Here is a 22824-nt window from a genome sequence, read left to right as displayed (position 1 = left end):
TTCACATCATTAATTAATTAATTAATTGACATTGCTAGAGTTTGTTCGGCTTTTCTTTCTCCATTTGAATATGTTCATACAAACATATATTTCTTTTAAATAATAATTAATTTCAGTCCCTTCCCTATCTCATTTTCTACATAATCTTCTTGTAATCCCAGTTCTTAATCAATGATCACTAACTTTCTCGTTCTTCTAATCTGTAATCTTCCTCTTAATTCGAAACCTCTAATCTCTAATGTTCTTCTGATCCTCGTTACTAGGCATTTATCTTCTTCAAATCCTCATCCCTAATCAGTAATCTCCGTCAAATCCCTTGTTATAAGAAGGTGTGCATGCTGCGTGAGGTGCTCTAAGCTCAACAAAAGGGGGTCCCCGTTGCAACTTGCTACATAGAAGGCGTCGTAGGAGGCTCCAACTCTTTCTTTCACTCCCTCTCTCTCTCATGTTTGTGTCGACACTCAACTTCTAACTGATAGTAAAAATGACCTAGTTATTAAACCAACATTGGTAAACAAGTTTAAATGACCTAACTACCTCAACCGGTTTGGTAAGGCTCAAGCTGAACCGAACAAAGCTCAAATTGTTTAAGCATGCTCAAGCCTTAGCGGAGCCGCTAAACCGTTTTAGGCCGGTTTAACGGCTCAATTTAGGCGTGAGCCCAACCGTTGCCAAATCCTAGTATTGCTCCAAGTTATCACTTTTCGAATAACTATTGGCTTGGTGGTTTACGTTGCAGCATCAAAAGTCATAAAATCCAGAGAACCCAAATTCCATCCTCACCATGGGCTAGGCCCTATCTCATGAATCACAATTGGCAATTTGTGGATGTGAATATATTGATCTATCTCAGAGTCGCAATGTGCACTCTCGACTGCGACATTCATTAGCAAAGTTCTTGAACACAATTAGAGTCGCTACTCATTTTCACATGTATTACGTGAAAATGGTATACTTTTGGTGTCATAGGTCATAGCTGACCTCCGAAGACATTAACAAAACCCAATCTATCTATGTATCTATCTCCCACACGACTTCGGTGCGGTGTTTCGCCATGGAACATTGCGGACAGGGAGGGGGTCCTCGACAAAAACTCATCGAGGGTCTTTCCGTCGTGATCATAGATCAAGTATCTCTCTTATCGATGATATCTCTTGATTGGTATACGGATGAAGCACAAGGTCTCTTGATTAGGGTTTAGAGTCTCCTGTGTATCAGGGTGTCTCGATTAGGGTCTCCGGTAGCAAGGTCTCTCGATTAGCGTCTCTGGTGTCTATATCTCTCTTTCCCGAGAGTCACTCATCTATACATATCTCTCTTTCCTGAGTCACTCATTTGGAGTGCCAAAGAAATATGAAAGGTGTGGGACCCTGCCATTCATTCATTCATTCATTCTCTTCTGAGGTGCCATATTCATTCTTCAGTGGGAACAGAGAGACACACATGACAGAGACAGAGACAGAGACAGAGACAGAGACAGAGACAGAGAATTGTAGGTGAACTAAAGCTTCACACACACACACACACTTCTTCTCAACATATTCATCTTTTGCTCCATTTGTCTTTCTCTGTCTCTTTACGTATCATCATACAGAGAAGAGAGCACACACATTTGCTGAATCCTCTGCTCCCCACTCCTTAACCCCCCCCCTTCTTCATTCGATTCAAAGTTTCCCTGGTTTCAATGGATTTCTTCGTCAAAACGGTGTGTGAATCTAATCTCTTCCCGCTTTTTTTCTTTCCTCCTCCTCCTCTTCTTCTTCTTCTTAGCTCTATATTGTTCCCACCAAAGAATTGTCTGTTCAGGAGAGAGATGATATACATTTGCCTCTTAACACCTTCAATTATGAATTCTCTCGCAGACAGTGAAACGGAAAAGAAAGAACATATGAAGCTAACCTCCTCAACCTTAAATTTGTATATTCATGCGTCTGATATTTCACTGGGAGGGAAAAAAGAGAGCATGTAAATTTAAACAAAACACTAAATCGATATATTCATGTGTCTGATACTTCAGTGAGAAGGAAACGAAAAGTGGGATCATGTAAATTCAACCAAAACCCTAAAATATTTGCACAAGGTGATGGATAGCCAAACCCTACATACGTTTACTACTGTGACCAATAGTTCAAGGTCAATAACCTAAGGCTGTTAAGGGAAAAGGAAAGTATCTAAAGAACATTGATAATCCAAACACTGATTTTGCATATTAATGTGACTGACAATTCAAGATTGTAACCAAAAAAATGCAGAATTCCAGTATGAGAGAAAGGCAGAGAACTTATGAGTTAGGCCATTTTGAATAACTTTCTATGAATAATTGGACTGTATGGCATGAATATATATGTTACTGAATCTTTTACTATGCCTGGCACACAACTCATCAAGACTTCTTGCTTCTTAAATTGGGATATATATTCAGTTTTTCTGCTGTTCCAAGGTGCATACACAAACATATATAAAACACAAGCAGGCATATTGAATATTTTATCGTTGTCCACTAGGTTCAAAATGGTTGCGAAGGAGTGTTATACCGATCACAGTGTATTATAATGTTGCTCTCTGTTTTGGTTCTTTTTGTTTGTTGTTGGGCAGTGATGATGCATAGTGATAGCAAATGTGAAGATAGAAAATGTGAGGATGTGATAGATCTATGCAGCGACGATGATGAACCACTGCAAGATGATATTTCCAACACAGATATCGGTGATCGAACTAAAGAGTTAAGCTACACTCAGCAGACACATACATTACCACATCCAGCCGCTGCGGTTGATCCTAACAGAGATTTAGAGAGTCAGGATAGTATAGCTGTGAAGGAAGAGTATAATTGTTGGAATGACTCTCTAACCCACATACGTTCTGAGGTTTACACTGATCAGAATCTTCCACATACTGTTGTCCATAATGGTATTCCTCAGGTTCACATATCGAAGAAGTTTTGGAAGGCTGGTGACTATGCTGCATCGTCAGTTGTGCAGTCCAGAGAACCTCGGGGTACCTGCTCATTATGTATTTAAGCATTTGAATTTGTCTGATTAGTCCAAGTGTAATGTCTTTGGGTTATCTTGAAACTCGCTAATGAAAAACAAAATACACGTATTTATCTCTACAGAATGATTTTAGCCATAATCACATGGGATATGAGATAACCGTATTTCAGCTTGTGCGTTCTTTGAGCGAGTTCCCTAGGGGATGCACATTTTGTTCATTAACTTAACAGGAATGCATTCTCATGGGACTATCTTGCTAGCTTCCAAATGCTTGACGTTACAATGTAGGTAGATTGCTTGTGAACTTGCGGAAAGGTAGTCAATTTGATCCCCCTTATATTACGTGAGCTTATCTTACAGAAAATTTACCTTTCATAAAATAGACCATGTTGTTCATCATTGTTTCAGTTATTGGTCAACATAGATAGCTGATAGGAAAATCTAATATCATCTAAACATTGCATATGAAATGCCTTCTTATTTGATGCCACATATTTAGAATAATTAGGATCTTCCATATAGTCATCTTATTTATGCATCAAAATGTTAATGTCAGTAGGTCGACTGGTTTAGTTATATCATGGAGTACATTGATTGGTTTAGTTAGATCATTCAAACAAACAGCAGACTGTTTTCTGCGTTCTTTCCAAGCTAAAGTATGAATCTTCAGATTACTTTTCTTTTTTATATGTATATGCACAATATTGTTTTTGAATATGTTCTTTCATTCCTGTAATTTGTTCTTTAATCACAATCCGAGTATCAATATTTATTTTATTTTGATTTGTTCTCAAAGACGAGTCAACACTTAAGATGTAATCTCTTGTTTGGTCTTATAGGCCATTTTGGCCTCTTAAAAGACGTTAATATATCTTTGTTTCTTTCTTTTTTTCTCTCTCTTCCAACGAAGAGGATGCCCACTATCACCCACTCTCTTCGGTCTCTATATAGCTGAGGTATCACTTTACATAGAGAGATTCGGGAGTTTGGGAGCATGCCTAGCAGGGTATAGCTATCAAATATTACTATATGCTAATGATATTGTGTTGATTTTTGACTCTTTGGAGGGACTACAAAGGCATCTAAATGTCGTAAAACTATTTTGTATGAACAAAGGTTTGTCAATAAACATGGATAAAGCTAAAGTGACAGTGTTTAACAACATTCAAGCATGGGTAACAAGATCAGAACCGGAATTTTTCTTGGGAGAGGAAAAGGTGGAATACACACGCTCCTACACATACCTAGGAGTAACATTTACAGGGCCTTGGTTCTCCTTACGGGAGGCTGCTTGTGCCCGATTTTCTCATGAATATGCAGCCCTTGGTGCTCTCGAGAGACAATGTGCACATTTGTAGTTCCAAGAACCATAGGCTAAGCTGTGTTATTTGAGGCACTTGTCACACCAACTCTTCTCTATGGAGTAGAGACGTGGGAACCGCGTCTTAACAAGGCAAATCACTGGAAAAATTTATAGAGACCTTTAGTGTTAATGGTTGCCTGCATGATAAAGAGGAAAGCATTGGTGCCCCATGATATAATCTGGGCATAAATGGGAGAAGCCCCTATAATCACCAAGGCATTATTCCGATCGGTGGCTTGTATTCAACCTCTTTGGGAGCTCCCTAAAGTAAGGTACTCAAGTTTGGCATTTATGTCATCAAGTTAGCTGACTGAACATGGAGACATTCATTGTTGGTATACTGAAATGCAGCAATGGTTCGAGTCACATGGCATAAGCATAAATGGACTGCCCTTGTTGCAATATAGCTTGAACTGCCCCCATCTAAACATGACCAAAGTGGAAAAGAATAGAGTGATCCGAATTGATATTATTAACTTGGGAAACAAGATATCATGGATCAGCCCCAAAATATCACTTGGTACGAAGATGGCCCACTAGAAGACACTTTTTACACACATTGAAGGATGGATTCGTCATCATGCCACCTTATATGGACATACACCTATCCTATGTGCTGCACAGTGTGATAGGGTGGCTGCGGACTTTACCACATCAGTTAGAGATTGAGGTAGGTAGATATGCATGATTACCTCTGGAAGAAACAATTTGCCAATTGTGTCATCAAGGAGTGGAATCCGAAGAGCACTATGTTTGTCATTGTAGTCTCTTTTATGAAATAAGGGATAGATACCATTGCCTCGTTAAACAAGGCTTTGGCCCACTATGCAATATAATGGAATATGAGGACCAATGGAGCCTAGGACTTTTCTTGTTGGAACACACGAGACACAAGAGAAAGTTGTTGAAGGACAACTGTAGAACCACACAAGCTCATCCACAAAGAATGATGACAACTTTCTTTAGCCCCATCACTCCTACTAATGTTACAAGTCAATTAAGGGCTACACAAATGAGTTCCAGATTAGGACATAACAAAGAAGTTACAATAGATTGAGCAATAGCAATTTCTCGTACACGCAGGCCACGGCCCCATGGACAACAAGCTCACCATCCTTGTCATCGATAGATGAAGTTATTATGTCCCGCCATCGCAGGTGCTTCTCTCCCTTAGAAGACCTCTCCATTCTGGATCAACCTATGCTAGAGATCTTTCAAAGAAAAAAGTTACAATATATCTAAGTTGAGAATTTTACATGTGTAGATAACAAGATTTTGTAGTCTCTTTTATCCTATTTACTTTTATGTTTACTAAGTAACATTTATATTTGTTATTTTAATTTGTTCTCAAAGACGAGTCAACACTTCAGATGTAATCTCTTGTTTGGTCTTATAGGCCATTTTGACCTCTTAAAAGATGTTAATATATCTTTCTTCCCTTCTTTCTTTCTATCTCTCACTCTCCACCTATCTATCTATCTATCTATCTATTCCTGTTCATGTTGTGCATTTCTTTTCACTGATAATGGTTTTTCAAAATATTAAAACAGGTTTCTCTTTCTTCTTCACATTTTTGTATATGTTCAGGTGGTATAGATCATGTTCGAGTGCACCCAAAATTTCTTCATTCGAATGCTACTTCGCATAAATGGGCATTTGGCGGTATGTCTCTCAACACCTATGGTTTCATATGTATAATGTTGCTGTATGATAGGTAGGACCTGGTAATGGAGGAGGAGATTCAAGCTTATGATGGATAAGAAACATTGTCCATAATAGACTTTACTATTACACAAAGTAGTAGAAGTAGCCTTCTTGACTACTCAAGAACTGTGGTTACTGAATCATTGCAAAATATTGTAAATTGTGGATCTTGAAACTTATGTAGTTGAGAAAAGAAATCCTTGTTTTGTGTAGAGTATGACATCATGCATGGGAGTGCACACATGAACCATGGTTGTTAAGACTTTTGAGAATGAATTACGATGATTGTCAAAACTTGTGAGGAAAGTCTAGTAGGCCATGTGGATAAGATTTAGCCAGTCCATTTGGGCACTTCATTTTTATGCTTTGTTTTTTGAAGACATTCAACCTGTTATTGGTAAATTTGCGGGTTTCTTGGATGCATAGGGGCATGGAACATGTGTTTCTAAAACCAACTAAGAAAAGTGAAGCTCCTTTTGAATTTTATGAATATATCTAAACATCCCTTATATGTAAACATTGGGTCCAGGTACTTGGTTGCATCTGAAAGCTGATTGATGTTTTCAATGTGCACTTCATTATGATGGGTTTAAAAACTGGGTTATGAAATTTCCAATTTGAACTTCTTCACATCCATACACCGTAATTATCTGATTTTAGCAGATTTTCTTCAGTCTGAATTGCTGAATGTTGTCTTGTCTGAATTAGTAAAACTGCCGAGAGTACCACAAATCTTGTATTCTAAGCAGTCAACATTCTGAACATAGATGAAATAACTTATTGTACATACTAGTTATTGTGTCAGAATATTTTGTATTTTATTAATGGTCAGGTGCATATAAGAGAGCGGGTCATACTAAATGCAATGTATGTATACAGTGTATGAACTTTTAACAATAATACAAGCATAGTTTTCATGAAAACTAATCACATTCAACACAGACTGTACTCTAATTATGCATATCTTAACATGTTATTTCTTTTTTAGCAATAGCGGAGCTTCTTGACAATGCCATTGATGAGGTAAGAAACATTATGTAGCATTGGTCATCCAACAGTTTTTGCATTCTTTGATGTAATTTGCCTTATTTTTATTCTCATTGGTTATACGAGAGTCTCTTATTTTAGTCTATTCATTGATCATAAACAGGTTCAAAATGGTGCAACATATGTGAAGGTCGATGCTATAGAAAGTCCTCATGATAGAAGTACTATGCTTTTGGTGCAAGGTACACCTAGGTTCCTATATTGTCTAAAGAAAGTAGAGCAATACCTTTTTACTCTCTAAAAACTGAAGTTACTTACACTTCCTATTGATGATATTTTTGAAATGTTTACCTTGACTGAAGATGATGGTGGGGGTATGGATCCAGAATCATTGAGACAGTGCATGAGCTTAGGATACTCACAGAAGACAAACAATAAGACTATTGGGCAGTGTATGATGTAGTGTAATTATATTTATATTTCTATTATTTTTGTTTGTTATTATGTTTTATGACTCTCCAACTCTACAGATGGCAATGGTTTCAAGACAAGCACAATGCGATTGGGTGCAGATGTTATAGTTTTCAGTCGATGCACACGGAATGGGTATTTCCTTTCTTTTCTCTAAGCACATCTTCTCCCCTTCCCTCATGACTTTGTGGATGTATTTTGAATTCTTAGGGTTAGGCTTCTCATCATACACATTTACATGAGTAGGTCAATGATTAATTCTACTCACTTGTGAACTTGATCTCATTCATTGTGCACTCAAAATATTGAGATTGCACTTGTCTGCGTCTCTTTGGTTTATTTAATTTAGGAATATTTTATTATAGTGTTTTTTAAGGATGTTCTTGTTTTCACTTTGTTATGATTGCTGAATCCTTTATTGCTGCAATCATAGTGAATCACACTCCTTATAAACTAGGTGTTGGAATAGTATATAATAATCTTGTCATGTGATATCCAGTTGTACAACTGAGAGTATTGGGCTGCTTTCGTATACCTTTCTCCGTGCAACTGGGAAGGAGGACATTATTGTTCCCATGGTAATTGAATTAATAAAGTTCAATCATATTCTATGAAACTACTGACCTGCATTGGAATTGATTCCAGATTTCTCTTTTTTCTTGGTACAATGGTCTTATATGTGCAGGTTGACTTTGAGCTTTCACCGGATGGTCGAACAAGAAATATTCTTCTACGGGCTGCAAAAGATGACTGGCTCGAAAATTTCTATATGATTTTGCAATGGTCTCCATATAAAACAAAATCCGAGCTTCTCGATCAAGTTAGTTAATCATGCTCTATTTTGCTTTATTTTACCAAACTTTTACAAGATTCACATGAGTCTTAACATTCGGTCTCATAGGTCAACTTGGCGTTCTAAGACATTAACGTAATATTTCATTTCTTTGGCAATGTCAATAACAACATATATGCATATAAGTTAGAAATTTGATAATCCTCTCTGGAGAAAACATCTGTAGCTATTTTTCCTTTTACACTTAAAAATAACTTTGAAGCATCATCTTATTCTAGAAAATAACTTAAAAGTATTATCTCACTCTTGAAATAATTTTAAACTGTTCTTTGTTGCATTTTTTCACGATTCCCAGCTTTCTTATAGGAGAATGGGGTCCCGACATGGGCATATCCCAAATTTTACTGGTTGAAAAATTTGTGCTTTAAAAAGAAACATCCCCTGTAATGTTCCTTGAAAGGAACACATTCCATTTTATATTGCAGGGAATGTGGCTAAACCTGCAGTTTTTTTACATAAACATGTTGACCATTATGTCCAATCATTTCAAAAAACAAACTTATGTCACTCTCTTATAGATAGCTTCTGAATATGCTGCTCATCTATATGAGTGGGAATGAGCTTGCATACACATCGTATTTCAACGGTTTAAGTTGGTTCCGCAATTCGAAATCTCTACCGACATGATGATTTTGGCTGCTGATTGTTGATGGTGGCTTAAATGTTTCAATAAAGTCTAACCATGAAAGGACAAATAGTTTATTAATTCAAGTAACCATATTAGAAAGCATTTTGGTCAAATTATTATTTGCTAGTTTCTGCTAATGCCATGTTTACATGAGCAGATGATATAACGTGCAATTAGTTGCTAACTTCATTTATAGTTTGCAGATCTTCATTCACATGGCACAAAAGTTATCGTGTACAACTTATGGCTGAATGATGATGGCGAGCTCGAGTTGGATTTTGATACTGATATTAAAGTGTGGGCAAATCTTTTTCCTTGAAAGAAAAGCGTTTTAAATCATTTGTATTTTATTCTCATTAATGCAAATAAAAAGATATATTCGAATACTTGTTTGTTGGCAATTTCAGTGATTTAGTTAACTATTATAGCAAATATATGAGAAATTCTTATCACAAATTTGAAGAGACAATACCACTAGGCTCACTTTTACTCACATCATGGTGTACAGTGTACACAATGTTGGATTTTTACCTTGCATATAGCAGGAAGAAAGAAGATTATATCAACATATTTTAAGAGGCCAAAATGTCTTATAAGACCACAAAAGAGATTACATTGTAAAATGCTGTCTTGTTTTTGAGAACAACCAACCAAAATAAATGCAACTAAGTAAAAAGTTAATAGAAATAGAATAAAACGTGATGACAGAATCTCGTCGTCATCTACACATGTAAATTCTCAATTTAGATATATTGTAATTTTTTCTTCTTCAAAAGATCTCCACCATAAGTTGATCTAGAATGGAGAAATCTCCGACGCTCGGGATGTATCTATTATGGAGGGAGATAATGGCTTTTGTTGATGACAAGGGTGGGTGTGATTGTGGTCCATGAGACAGGGGACTACGTGCATGACAAATTGCTATTGCGGGATCTTTTGTATCCCCTTTGCACTGTCCTGGTTGGTATCCCACTTTTGTAGACCTTGATTGACTTGTATCATGAGTAGGTGTGATGGGGCTACAGAAAGTTGTGATTGCTCTTTGTTGATGAGCTTATGTGGTTGTATTGTTGTCCTTTACAACTTCTCCTTATATCTCTTGACTTCTACCAAGAACAGCCCCAGGTATCATTTGTCCTCATATTCCATTGATTTGCAAGTGGGACAACGCCAAGGTTAAGGGTGAACAATAACCATACAACCACAACAGCTCATCAACAAATAACCGCTACAATTATCAGCATTTTTGATGACATAAGTGCCAACCTTGAGTATCTTTTCTTAGCGAGATCCAAAATCCTCCAAATATGGGTAACTGATCTGAGTAGTGCCTCAGTAACTATTGAGGCTGGTTCCGTCTCTGGCCAGATTATATATTGGGGCACTGATACATTGCTCGTTATCATGAGGGCAATAATCAGGACTAAGGGTCTCTTCAAGTCTGCCTAGTTATGTGGCTGTTCCCAATGGAGACTTGGTCTCCAGTTTCTAACCTGTAGAAAGAAAGAAAAGAAAGAAAGAAAGACAAATATATTAACGTCTTTTAAGACATGAGTAAAGAATAATTTGCTAATTCTTTGAGGAGGCCAAAATGTCCTATAAGACCAAACAAGAGAGGACATCAAAGAGATGATGATGTGATGGTGTTGTCAGATCCAAAAATCCAAGGGAGTGTGTGCTGTGTGAGGAGAAAGAAAGTAGAGAAAACTGTGCAGAAAATGGACATGAAATCCTAGCCACAAAAATTCCTTTGTTATGAGAGATTTGGGACCAAATCTTATTGATAAGTAACTTTTAGGTCATTTGGACATGTTCGCACTTGGCCAATGACCAAAAGTTATAAAGATAATGTAAATGCATATAAACCCCCAAATTGGGGCCAAGAATATAGTAAAGATGTGTTTAGAAAGCTCTCGAAAGGAGCTTTCACATGGAGGGGTCAAAATATACAAAAAGGAGATTCCGTGGGACCTTTATCCCAACAACCTCCCACTTAAAGGACCAAGGAGGCTCCTTTAAGCGAAGTAACTCACTCCCACCATCTCTATACATACAAAATGGGGAGGTCTCCGAAGCGAGGAACCACCTACTCTGGCAAGAGATAATGGCCTTTATTTGTCAATGACAACGGTGGTGAGATTATCATCCATGAGGCCTGGGCCTACACACATAACAAATTGTTATTGCCTGATCTACTGTAATGCCTTTGCATGTCCTGTTTGGGAGCCCATTTGTGTAGCCGTTGATTGACTTGTAGCATGAGTAGGAGTGAAGGGGCTAAAGAAAGCTGGGATTGTTCTTTCTTGAGGAGCTTGTGTGGCTATGTTGTTGTCTTCCAACAACTTCTCCTTGTGTCTCTTGAGTTCTAGCAAGAAAAGCCCCAAGCATCATTGCATAGTGGGCTGAAGTTTAACTTAAAGAGGCAATGGTATCTCCCTTTTATTTCATAAAAAACAACACAATGTCAAAACATAGTGCTCTTCAGATTCCATTCGCTGATGGCGCTATTGGCAAATTCTTTCTTCTAGAGGTATTCATGCATCTTTGCCTACCTCAATCTCTAATTGATATAAAGAAGTTCGCAAAGAGGTATTGTGGGGCTGATCCATGTTCCTGTGTTATCCAAGTTGATAATATCAGTTCAGATCCATTCTTTTACACTTTGGTCATGTTATGATGGGGACAATCAAGCTACATTGGAATGGCTGTAGTGCATTTTTTTCTTATGCACGCGGCTTGAACCATTGATGTGTTTCAGCATACCAACAATGAGAGTGGGCAATAGTAGACATCCTTGTTTCACTCCAATTGTGCTAGACATAACTTGTGAAAATCCATTAGAAGTGGATACTTTTTCTTACATTGCATGTCTATGAAGACCCGGAGGGTTTCTAGTCGCTGCATGAGCTGAACATGCAGTAAAATGTTGAAGGCTTTCCATAAATCCACAAAGCAACTATAGATTCTCTTTTTATGGGCACTTCTTGCCTCAACAAGAGTCAAAAGGTCAATATGTAATCCAAGAGGTAAACCTGTTTTAAAAACCTACTTGTTCTGCTGAATGGCAGTCATTTTTCTCTCCAAATACACTCAAGTTAACTCTAGGATTCAGCCATATAGTTTGGCCAAGTTATGGATGATCATGCATCATATAGGTGCATCATGAATCATATAGTTGCTAGGTATCATGCAATTCTGCTTTGGACAATTGTTATAATGGTATGTTCTGTGCAAGTAGTAGGGAATCTTCACACATGCCTCTATTAAAGATGTGTTCAAAGAGTGGAACCAAGGTGTCATGGGCATAGATAAAGGGCTCATACACCAATCCATCATGATCTAGGACCTTTCCAAATTGTAGACAACCAATGATGTATCTCACCTTTTCTGGAGTAAAAATGGTGGATTCACATGGGTGTGGGATGGGCTGCTCTGGAATTTTATAGTGCCCTTGCATATTCATGCCAAGGCTCAGATGAAGCTAGTTGTGTGTTAGGTTGCCTCTTATTAAACAATTTCCATGCTCTTTACTTTTACTTTCTTCTCATAGGCTCAACCTGTATGACTCTGCCTTAGATTTATACAAATATTATCTCTTTTTCTTCCTCATAAGGCATTAGTAGGCTGCTGCTCTTACCTTGTGTTATGACGACTATTTTGTTTGGTTCTATCACTTATGGCTGCATTGCAGATGGTGGTGTGGGGAGTGGCTGCAAAATGCACTGACTTTGACAACCCATGAGTGACTTCTTCAAGGGATGCAGGACAACATGAGATTACAGTACAGTTTGTGAATCTTAAAATTGATACCATACATTGAGTAGATAAAATTCGTGAAGCTAAATGATCTATCTATTGGACCCTGTAGCTATTGTAGAGCTTTCTTGCAGCATATAGTACTCATATATGATATCTTGGTTCTAGGGCATGATGGATAGTTTAATATCCTTGCTTTATGTAAATGACCTCATAGGTTGTGAATCTTGATTTTATGGGTGCCATGTTAGCAAAATGTCTCAAGGGTATCGGCTTGGAGAGGAAGAAATTCCGAGAACATGTTAGACATGTGGGGGAAAGCAGTAAGTATATTACCAAAGAGGATTACAAAACCTGTCAGGATGTGCTCCTTGTGAGCTCATCTAGGTTACTCTTCAAGGTTTCATGACTCGGCAAAAAGTTTGGTTTCATATGAAACACTTCGTTGTGTTGTAACACTTGGATGCCACTTCTCAAATACGCAACTCTCTTCCACCTAATCATAGTGCATGGGCAGCCACACTGAATGATCTGATAGAAAGGTAGCTATGCTTGCATATTCTCTGCAATGATGTTAGCCTGTCATTTAGTAAACTCCATTCATGCCATAAGCATCATTCATTTGCTTGGCCTACTCCTATCCAACACAATTGTTTCTACCTTGACAGTGTGATACACAGTATGAACCATACATACCATACATGCATTCGCATTTGAGTATGTTTCGATCATTCAAGCATGGTAAACACCCTCAAAGTATGGGAAACACCATACTTTTGTATTCATTATTTACTATAATGTAAAACTTTTTTTAAAGTAAAAAAGAGAACAATAAATAAATAAAAATGTCAAAAAAAACATAAGTATGTTTTCATAACACACACATTTGTTTGCAAACGTATGAAAACGAATGTTTGAGCAGAAGAATGTGAATATTATGATCCATGTGATATATACATCTGACCTAAAGACTCAAATAAAGATTTTATGTCAATTATTGAGTGGAAGACCACATTTCTTGTTTATGTGTGGCCATTTTCACAACATATATATATATTTGAGGTGTTTGCAGGACATTCAATTACAGAGCTGCTTCAAGAACAATAAATCAATATCAATGCAGAAACAATTCAAGAATGACCACATTTCGAGCAGGATTCGGCATTCTTTAAGAGTATTTTGTCATTCTAATGACTTCTATTTCTAATCAAAAGATTTTCAGTAAGGGTTGTTGTGTAATGAACTCTGCGATTATCTGCAGGCATATTCCTCGATACTTTATTTGCACATGCCAGAAAGGTTTCAAATAATTTTGCGGGGAGAGCCTGTCCAACACTTCAGTATTGCAGCTGACTTGAAGTTTCCAGAGCACATCTTATACAAACCTCATGCTGGAAACATGAAGGATCATCATGGAAGAGAGGTAACATTCCAGCTAGTAACTGTTTTCTATTTTCGAAATCTCCAGGATTTGTACTGTTTGTCCACACATTCTCTAGTATCTTGGATTTGTGGGCTTGTGTGGCTACTTAAGTTAATTAACATTTAAGGCCATAATTGTTGTGAGGAGTATATAAAGGCATATCCTAAGGTTGGTAGGACAAGCAAGCTACCTTACGATGCCTCTGGACAACTCAAAATGGTCTCATGTATATAAAGATATGTCCTAAGATTGGTAGGACAAGCAAGCCTACGATACAACCTGAAATGGTCGCATGACAATTACTGCCGTGACATACTTTATGAGATAGTACACATTTTAAATTGCACTATCTTACTTGGAATATTTTTTACATTTATGCTGTGTCTATAGGCCATTTGTGCCTCTTTAGAGAAGTCCAAGTTTGAGAGGATGGATATATAGGCAACTAACTCTCTTTGAGAACCATAGAATCAAGCGACAATTGCTTTTCTAGATTCACTCTTCTTGTTAGTATATGATAGATTTATCTGTAACAGAGATGGATAAGCAGCGTATTAAGATAGGGAAGAACCAGCAGTTAGAGATGGAAAATATTAGCATAAAAAGAAAGAAAGTTATATTAATGTCTTTTAAGAGGCCAAAATGACCCCTAAGACCAAACAAGAGATTACATTGTAAGTGTTGTCTTGTCTTTGATAACAACAAATGAAAATAAATGTTGCTAAGTAAATAAGATAAAAAGTGACAAAGAATCTTGTTATTGGTATGTGTAAGATTCTCAAGTCAGATATACTTGAATTTTTTTCTTCAAAAGATCTCTAGCATAGATCAATCTGGAGGACAATGAAGATTATGACCAGCCTTCAAACATCAATTGAAGCACTAATTCAGCTAAAATTTCACCTTTTTAGAAATCTTATGTAAATGAAGAAGCATCTCAAGATTTTGGAGTCGTTAAGACGTCATTTCATATCTACGAACCTAGATTGCTCCTGAGTAAAGAATGGTTCCTGTCTTGGTATTCTTTTTCAATAATAAATAGGGGAGGATGCAGTAAGGGAGACACCAAACTCTAAAACACAGCCAGAAGTTTAAGCCTTTTCAGAAACCAAAACTTTGCATCAGAGCTTTCAAGATACTCTAAACTGAGTATTGTGGAAAAGAGAGCAAATCAGTTATGAGACCTACAGATTTCAGTATTCTAAAATCACTATCCTTTAGCACTAGAGCTGAATTTGGAGGTATACATCAAAAGAGGTTTGTTTGAATATGGCATGCATTGCCCATGCTGCTATGTATCACCTCTTCAAACAAAAACTTTGCCCACTCAGTGAAAACATTTAAGTGACGTTATGTAGGATCCAACATAAAGTATATTAGGTATAACTTTGCATATCCTCTACTTTAGTCTCACATGTGCCGAACACCAGATTCTTTAGTTTCTTTTTATCTAATTTACTTTTATATTAACGTAGTAATATTCATTTTATTTTGATTTGTTGTTCTCAAAGACAAGATAACACTTAAGATGTAATCTCTTGTTTGGTCTTGTAGGCCATTTTGGCTTCTTAAAAGACATTAATATATATATCTTTCTTTGTACACTCATGCTGTCAAGACCATCTTCTTGCCTGATTTCAAAATTTCCCGGGGGCAAGTAAAATATAAAATAAAAGCAAAGTAATTAAATGGTGTCATAAAAGAACAGAGAACGATGACCCTCCTTGGTGGCAAAGATTGTTATGATGGTGGGTTTTCTTTGAAGAGATGAAAAATTGGATATGTCACATGGAAAAGATTTGAGCAAGTAAAATTTGTGCAGAACAGAAGAAATATGATTGCTATAGTTTAAAAGAATGGAATTAACAGCAACAGGAATCAAATTTGTGGGTGAAAGAAAAGGAGGTGATTACAGAGGAAGTGGTATTGCTAGGGAAGTGTAAGGGGGCTGCAGTTAATCTCCTTGATTCATGACTTTTTAATCATTGCTAGGGATGTGTAGGTGGATTCTTGCACAAATTTATTGATGGGTTATTTGTTCATTGGTTTATAATCAATCTTATCTAGGATCTTATTTCCCAGACGACATTGGCTATGCAACTTTATGGTACTAGTTTCTTTTCGAGTAACTTTTAACTCTTCGTGGATTACATGCAAATTTTTAGATATACCATTTGCTTTCTCGATGTTAATTATGTCTTTTAGCCCATTCACTGATTTCCAGTTATCATTGTTCAGATGTCTGTAATAACCACCATAGGATTTGTGAAGGAAGCACCCATTATCGATGTCCATGGGTTCAACGTCTATCATAAGAATCGCTTAATTATGGTGAGAAGATTTTCATATAACAGTCCTAGCGGGCTGATAGTGGTGCACTCCAACCTGTTCGCTTGGCATATCTATGATATTTCTTCTTCTCTTTAAATCGATATATCATCCTTCTGTTTTCTCATATATCTGCTAATATTTTTTAATACTTGCATATATTTTGCAGCCTTTTTGGAAAGTGTTCCATGAAAATAGTAGTCGTGGTAAAGGTGTTGTAGGTAAAATTGGACATTCTAATGATCATTCCCTTATGCTTCCTTATTGAAGTCAGATATGTGCTATTAATTAATGACTTGTACCCTATTTGTAGGTGTTTTAGAAGCTAACTTCGTGGAACCTGCACACGACAAACAAGATTTTGAAAGAACACCTGTACTTCAACGCTTGGAAGGACGCTTAAGATCCATGACAATCGAGTATTGGTGAGACTGTATGATGCCATTTTCTAGTTAGGCAATCACGTTACACGTTTCTATTCAGCATGTGAAGAGATTAGAGACCTCTACAGCATCCTCTTTGCAGAGATGGATTCAAGATACCCCTTGTACTTCTGAAATGAAATCTCTTCCCGCATAATCCCTTCTTAGAGTGGGTTCAGAGTCATCTCTTTCAATGCTCTTTTTGTTTGAATCAACTCTAATAATCTATTTGTTTTAAACCACCAAATGATAATCTTCTTATGGGAGTGTTCATGTTGATAGATTAGGCATTTGTCATATTTCATTGCATGTATTTTAGTGCAATGTATTGTGGAGATATGAAGCATAAATATTTTGGAAACTGAGACTTGTTTGGATTTCCTTGTTGAGGTGCCTGATTTGTTTTGATACTTTTGATTTTTTTTACTCATCTCACAAATGAAATTTACAGCTGGTGATTTCTCTTTTGAGAAGATAGAGGTGTTCCGTTGGTAGATACTCGGAAACCCTCCTGTTGTGTTCATATCAGACTGTCCATAGGATACTATATATTCCTTTGCAAACAATAGTGGGCTCTCTGCGAAGCTTGAAAAACCAAGGTCTTGGTGTTTTATGACTGTTTGCAGGTTATATTGTGCTTATGAAAGACTCTCCAGAGGGCTTCACTTGGACAGTATTGCACAGGATAGTAGACTCTTGGCAAACCTTGTTTAAAACAGGATACCCTCAGTGGATGATGAGGTGGCTTGGCGTGTTTTCACAGGACTTGACTTCTCCATGTGACAAGCTGCATAGACTCAACTTGTTATCCCTAGGAGGACTATTGATACCCTTGTTACCCCAACAATTCTTTATGGACTGAAGATTTACAGGTCTACTTTGGACCATCTTTGCAGATGTGGAGGTATCTCTAACAAGGTCTGGAGAGATCTTGATCCCTAGATTGCTTTGGTATTTGCTTCCCACAATATTATCTGGGCTGAGATGGCTGCACCACCAATGGTCATAGAGGTGCGGGTGACGGAGGGCAACACTTCATGTTGGTATTACTCAATAGCATCATGGTTTGGTGCCATGGTTTCAGCATTAATAGGCTACTTGCATCGCAGTACTCCTTGAATACACCATCTCTCACTCTAAGTCACTCTGAGATTCGTGAAGTCATCAGAAAACATCAGTTAGACAAGGTCAACCAAATCTGTGCAGAAGTTACTGATTGCCTTCTATCAAGGCCATGTTCCCCACCTCACTGAGGATGAATTTATACTACACCATAGATATATCGTTATCCATCTGTCTCATGGATTGAGATGTACCATTGAACAGATCTGCACCTCATCACATCAGTTGGAGATAGATGTAGGTATACCATGTACCTCACAAGCAGAGGATATTGTGACGATCATAGGTTCGTGAAAGATGTGTCTGTTATGCCATATAGAGCCCCCAAGTCTGAAGGTCGCCATGTATGTTTACTGTGAGATCTAAGGATGCCTTCACTATGATCAGAGATATTAGAGATGTGTGGATGTAGAATATATATGGTGGATTAGACTGCCATCAGGGCTTCTTTAAAAGATTGTGCCAAATGACCTCAGAGCAAGCACAATCAGTACCTTGTAGAGGGATATTGTTTGACTGAGAAGTTCATTTGCCTCTCGCTAGATTCTGGACTACGACATAGAATATGTAGTATGCATCGAAGGGTACTTTCATTGCCTCAGATTGACCATGAGCTCCCAAGCGACATTGATGTCCTATGGCATCTCATCTATGAGAGCCAACTTTGGCTGAACCACTCACGTTCTATGTCACATATGTTGTATGCTCTGCATTACATGTACCTATGCAAGTGGATATCATTGTATTTTATCACAATCTAGGGGGGATTGTCGTCTATAAGAGCCAACTTGGGCTGATCCATTCATGGTCTACCTCACACATGTCGTATACTCTGCATTACTTTTAGCATGCAAGTGGATATCATTGTATTTTGATCACAACCTAGCTACATAGGCAAGCTATGAAGCTTATGTACAACTATATAAGATTCAAATGTGTGTAACTTCATAGGTCACTTTGGATTGAAGATGTTAGGACATTTCAGTTCTAGTGTAGAGGTTCAGGCCTACCATTTCCAAGGTTAAAAACACCAGGTTAAAGAACAGAATTGAACCAGATTAGCAATTGCTGATTGATATAATACAAAAGAAGCTTATTGACTAAAAATTTATGACTTGCTCTCAATTATTGAGTTTGTATAGCATGAAGGACATTGCCTTAACAACTTGTATTGATTTAGGAACCTCCACTGTGATCTCATTGGGTATCAGCCTCCTAGACATTTACGAAGACAAGGAGTAAGCACCATCACTCCAACTCCTGGTGGGTACAATTCAGGTCAAGATGTAAATAATCAGCAGAAAATTCAACCCGGACGATCTTCGACATTCCCGCAATCCAGTGCTCCTCAATCCAGTGCTCTCAGAAATGAGAACCTTTTTGACTTGCAGACTTCGTCGTGGACCACAAACTGTGTAGGTCAGATAGTTCATTAATTTTCAACCAAAACCTGTAAAGTTTACCTTGTTTTAAACGAACTGATGTATGATAAATTCTTCTTGAATGAATGCAGGTTCCAGGTGCCACAATCTGTCGGTAGGTGATGCAAGCGTTAAGAACTCTTTCAAGGTTCCAACACCTCAATTGGGTCCCGATGCAGAGGTACCTTGGAAGCATGCTGAAACAGCATCAGATCGGTGCAGTAATGTTGGAACTTCTTTTCAAAGTGATGGCGCTGAAAGTAGTGTACATATACAACGCAGTATTAATACTGATGGAAATCACGACAATATAGTGGGCCTGGGTGTTGTAGGGAAAAGACTGGCCACAGAAGCTAATGTACAGACTACAGATCAAGCAATGAAGCGCAAGGCTTCTTTTGACATACATGTGACTTCCTCAAGTGTTTCTGAGATACAGGTTCTTGCTTCTTTATTGCACATATATCAGCAAACAGTTTTTTTGCTCTATTTTACAATATTTCTCCTTCACATGTTCCAGCCAATCGGATGTTTAGCGATGGGTACTTGCAATGTTTCTGCCTTACATTGCACTTCAGATGTTCTGGAGGAACTGGAGCAGTTAAAATCAAGGTATAATGTAAACTGTCAAATGTGCTGATGCTATAGCTTTTAACATCTATGCATTGAAATTCCTTCTCATGAATTTTCATTAATTTTAGATGTACACAACATCAAAGGGAAAAACAAAAGCTTGAATTGAAGGTAAGCCTGAAAAGCTTAAATTTGATTTAATTCTAGACAATAACATTTAACTGCGTTACTTCCAAAGTTTTTAATTCCGCACTGCTCGCAATCGTTATGACTCATCAACCAACTAGATGAATTTACTCTCCAAGTCAAATACAATCATGATGTGAATCTATCAAAGAGTTGTATTACACAGTGCATTAGGACAATCATTATGATTTAGGAATAGGTGAACTTAAGAATAGGATGAGGGGTTGACAACATTAGGATAGAACATATGCCCACAGCTCAGCTAGATCCTCCTTTGAAAGAAACTTATATCAACATCTAGAGAAGGCTGGCACTTCACAATGTGAGATGATATCAGTGAGCAACTTGAGAAATGAATTGGCAGTCTAAGGACCCTGATTATCATCATGACTGTTTCCATGGGCATTCCTACTCCCTTGACATAATGATGCAGATATTCTGGAGAACTGACCAGTAGAATACTGTGCATTCCTAGATCCCCAACATAGGCTGGTCAGAGATGGAGAGATTTCCTAAGGCAGTAAAACACCTTGTGTGTTGAGTGTTTATTCACGAAAAGTATGCATCTTGTTATATATACCATGGAAAATATGTACATATGGTCAATACTTGCATCTTCTTGTTATGCTTAACAGGATATTGAATTACATATATTTGACCCTGAGCCCTTTATTATAACTATAATTTGCTCGTTTTTTATTATCTCATATTAAGATTTCCAATAAATTAAATTACATTTAGCTCACTTCAAAACCTAAGATGTTAATGTGTGTTTTAAATGTATGGTATGATATGGATCACAACACTGGTGTATGTGTGAGGGTTATTTGAGAGGTACGATATGACCAAATGTTGAGCCTTACGATGGCATGCAATAATTGTTTCTCCTTGTAGATATGCATGTGTGTGCAGGTAACTACATGCTATGTCTTTTTCTACTTGATTATTAATTCAAGAAATGTTGAAACATCTAAACGAGCAATATTGTATTATGGCGTTTAGTTATTAGGAGAAGATATAAAAAAGCCACTCATACATTCAGTTTTTTTGTGTAGATTATGAAACTGGAGCAGGAGTTAATAGATGCACATTACAAACTTCAGGTATACGAGGCTCTTAGAACCTCAGAAATGAAGACGGAAGCATTAGACTAGACAATTAACCCATTTCTTTATACATTCTTAAATCTACACTACTTTGACCGTGAGCCCTTACTTTTGATACCCACTCTAAACTACCAAATTAATCATAGGCCTAGTTCTGATTCTTGTAAACAAATTGAACAACTCTTAGCTTAAACTATGAAATTTCCATTATTTTGGGTTCTCCTTTGACTTTTCCACGTTTAAGAGGTATGAGCATAATGGAAACCTTCAATGCTGTATTTTTTTTTTTCGTATTCTAATTTCCCACAACTTTTCTGCAGTCATTTTCATGGATGAAATTTAGGAGCCAGCAGTATTATTGCTATAGGACAAAGTTAATGAAGTACATTGTTTGTTTTTTCTTCGCAAAAATGTCGACCTTCACTTGGATTCACCACCAGGATAGTCAATCACTCTACCGACAAATGTTTTTAGATTCTCCTTATGAATTTCTCAGCTGGTATCGAGTTATGTCTATGCGTCAACTCGCATTAATTGATAATAGAGTAGGATAACGGGGGAGTTGTGCGTGACATAGCAGACATGGAACTGCCCAATTTTTGGATTCGAGTGTATAGCTGTCAACCATTCTGAAACGTATGAATTATGAATCTTGAGGATTTGTTTTATTATGGAACCTTGTGGTGTAGGATAATCCAAGATGACCTAGATAAGCATGTAAAACTCATTAACCACTAGGAAACATGAAAAGGTCATTGGAAAGTCTCCTCCCAGATACAAAAGTGCTACATATGTAAGAGGGCATTATTGTAGATGGCTTAAATTATTAGATGGTTAAGGCTCTCTTCCTGTAATGCACATTTGTTCACTCTTGTTTACCATATTATTAAATTTTGAATTGTTGAGGTTTGTTATATAATATAAACAAGAAAGAAGAAATAAAGTGACGGGCCAATTCCTGTACTTGCCTTTCATAATCTTATATCATACATATATATAAGAATAACTTATGTCTCAAAATCTGCATCGTTGTTAATATGTATCACGGTTTGATCGAGTCTTTGTGAATCACCATCCCATATAGATATGCCTTGCAAATGCATGTGAATCAACCTTCATTTTTCAAAAGAAACCTTCATCTCGATCTGGATGGTGCTCTAAAGAAAGCAATGTATAAGCCTTCGGGTAGGAGGGTAACAAAAGACATTATCATTAGGATTAATTCATTCATGCAGCTCATGATAATGCATTCATAGTTTCCTTGCATGCATGTCATGTATTTGTTTCGTTTGTCAGCTTCTCCTCAAGGTCAATTGTCTCGTTATCATCCAATGCTGCTTAGATTTCCATTATGCATTTGTTATCATGTCAGCATGCACAAATGCACCCTAAAGTGTTTCTTATCTGGCAATGGTCGCAACATTGAGCCTGTAAGTCATTTTGTTGGTGTCAATACACCATTTCTTTCATGGACATGAAAACCTTAGC

The 22824-nt window shown here is 37.2% G+C and overlaps 1 protein-coding gene across 2 annotated transcripts; it reads left to right on the top strand.

Annotated features, from left to right (window-relative positions):
* Positions 1-1607: 1607 nt before the first annotated feature.
* Positions 1608-21638, top strand: LOC147857612 (protein MICRORCHIDIA 2-like). Of its 2 annotated transcripts, none has more exons than XM_087327759.1 (20): positions 1608-1705; positions 2596-2997; positions 5944-6018; positions 7049-7083; positions 7211-7289; positions 7410-7499; positions 7578-7653; positions 8018-8096; positions 8204-8338; positions 9196-9294; positions 13828-13929; positions 14017-14178; positions 16417-16509; positions 16676-16727; positions 16820-16931; positions 19231-19469; positions 19564-19910; positions 19992-20083; positions 20173-20215; positions 21286-21638. In XM_087327759.1, exons 2-20 carry the CDS (start codon positions 2598-2600, stop codon positions 21382-21384), a joined length of 2409 nt encoding a protein of 802 aa, XP_087183885.1. In that variant the 5' UTR covers positions 1608-1705; positions 2596-2597; the 3' UTR covers positions 21385-21638. The 2 variants fall into 2 exon arrangements, with proteins under 2 accessions (XP_087183885.1, XP_087183887.1); XM_087327761.1 differs by having other exon boundaries at positions 1650-1709; positions 2615-2997.
* Positions 21639-22824: the final 1186 nt, after the last annotated feature.

This window comes from Azolla caroliniana, unplaced genomic scaffold (assembly GCF_043228905.1).
Source record: "Azolla caroliniana isolate FFs.n. ecotype wild unplaced genomic scaffold, voAzoCaro1.0.p SCAF_11, whole genome shotgun sequence".
Classification (NCBI taxonomy): domain Eukaryota; kingdom Viridiplantae; phylum Streptophyta; class Polypodiopsida; order Salviniales; family Salviniaceae; genus Azolla; species Azolla caroliniana.
This window is presented reverse-complemented; position numbering and strand designations above follow the sequence as displayed.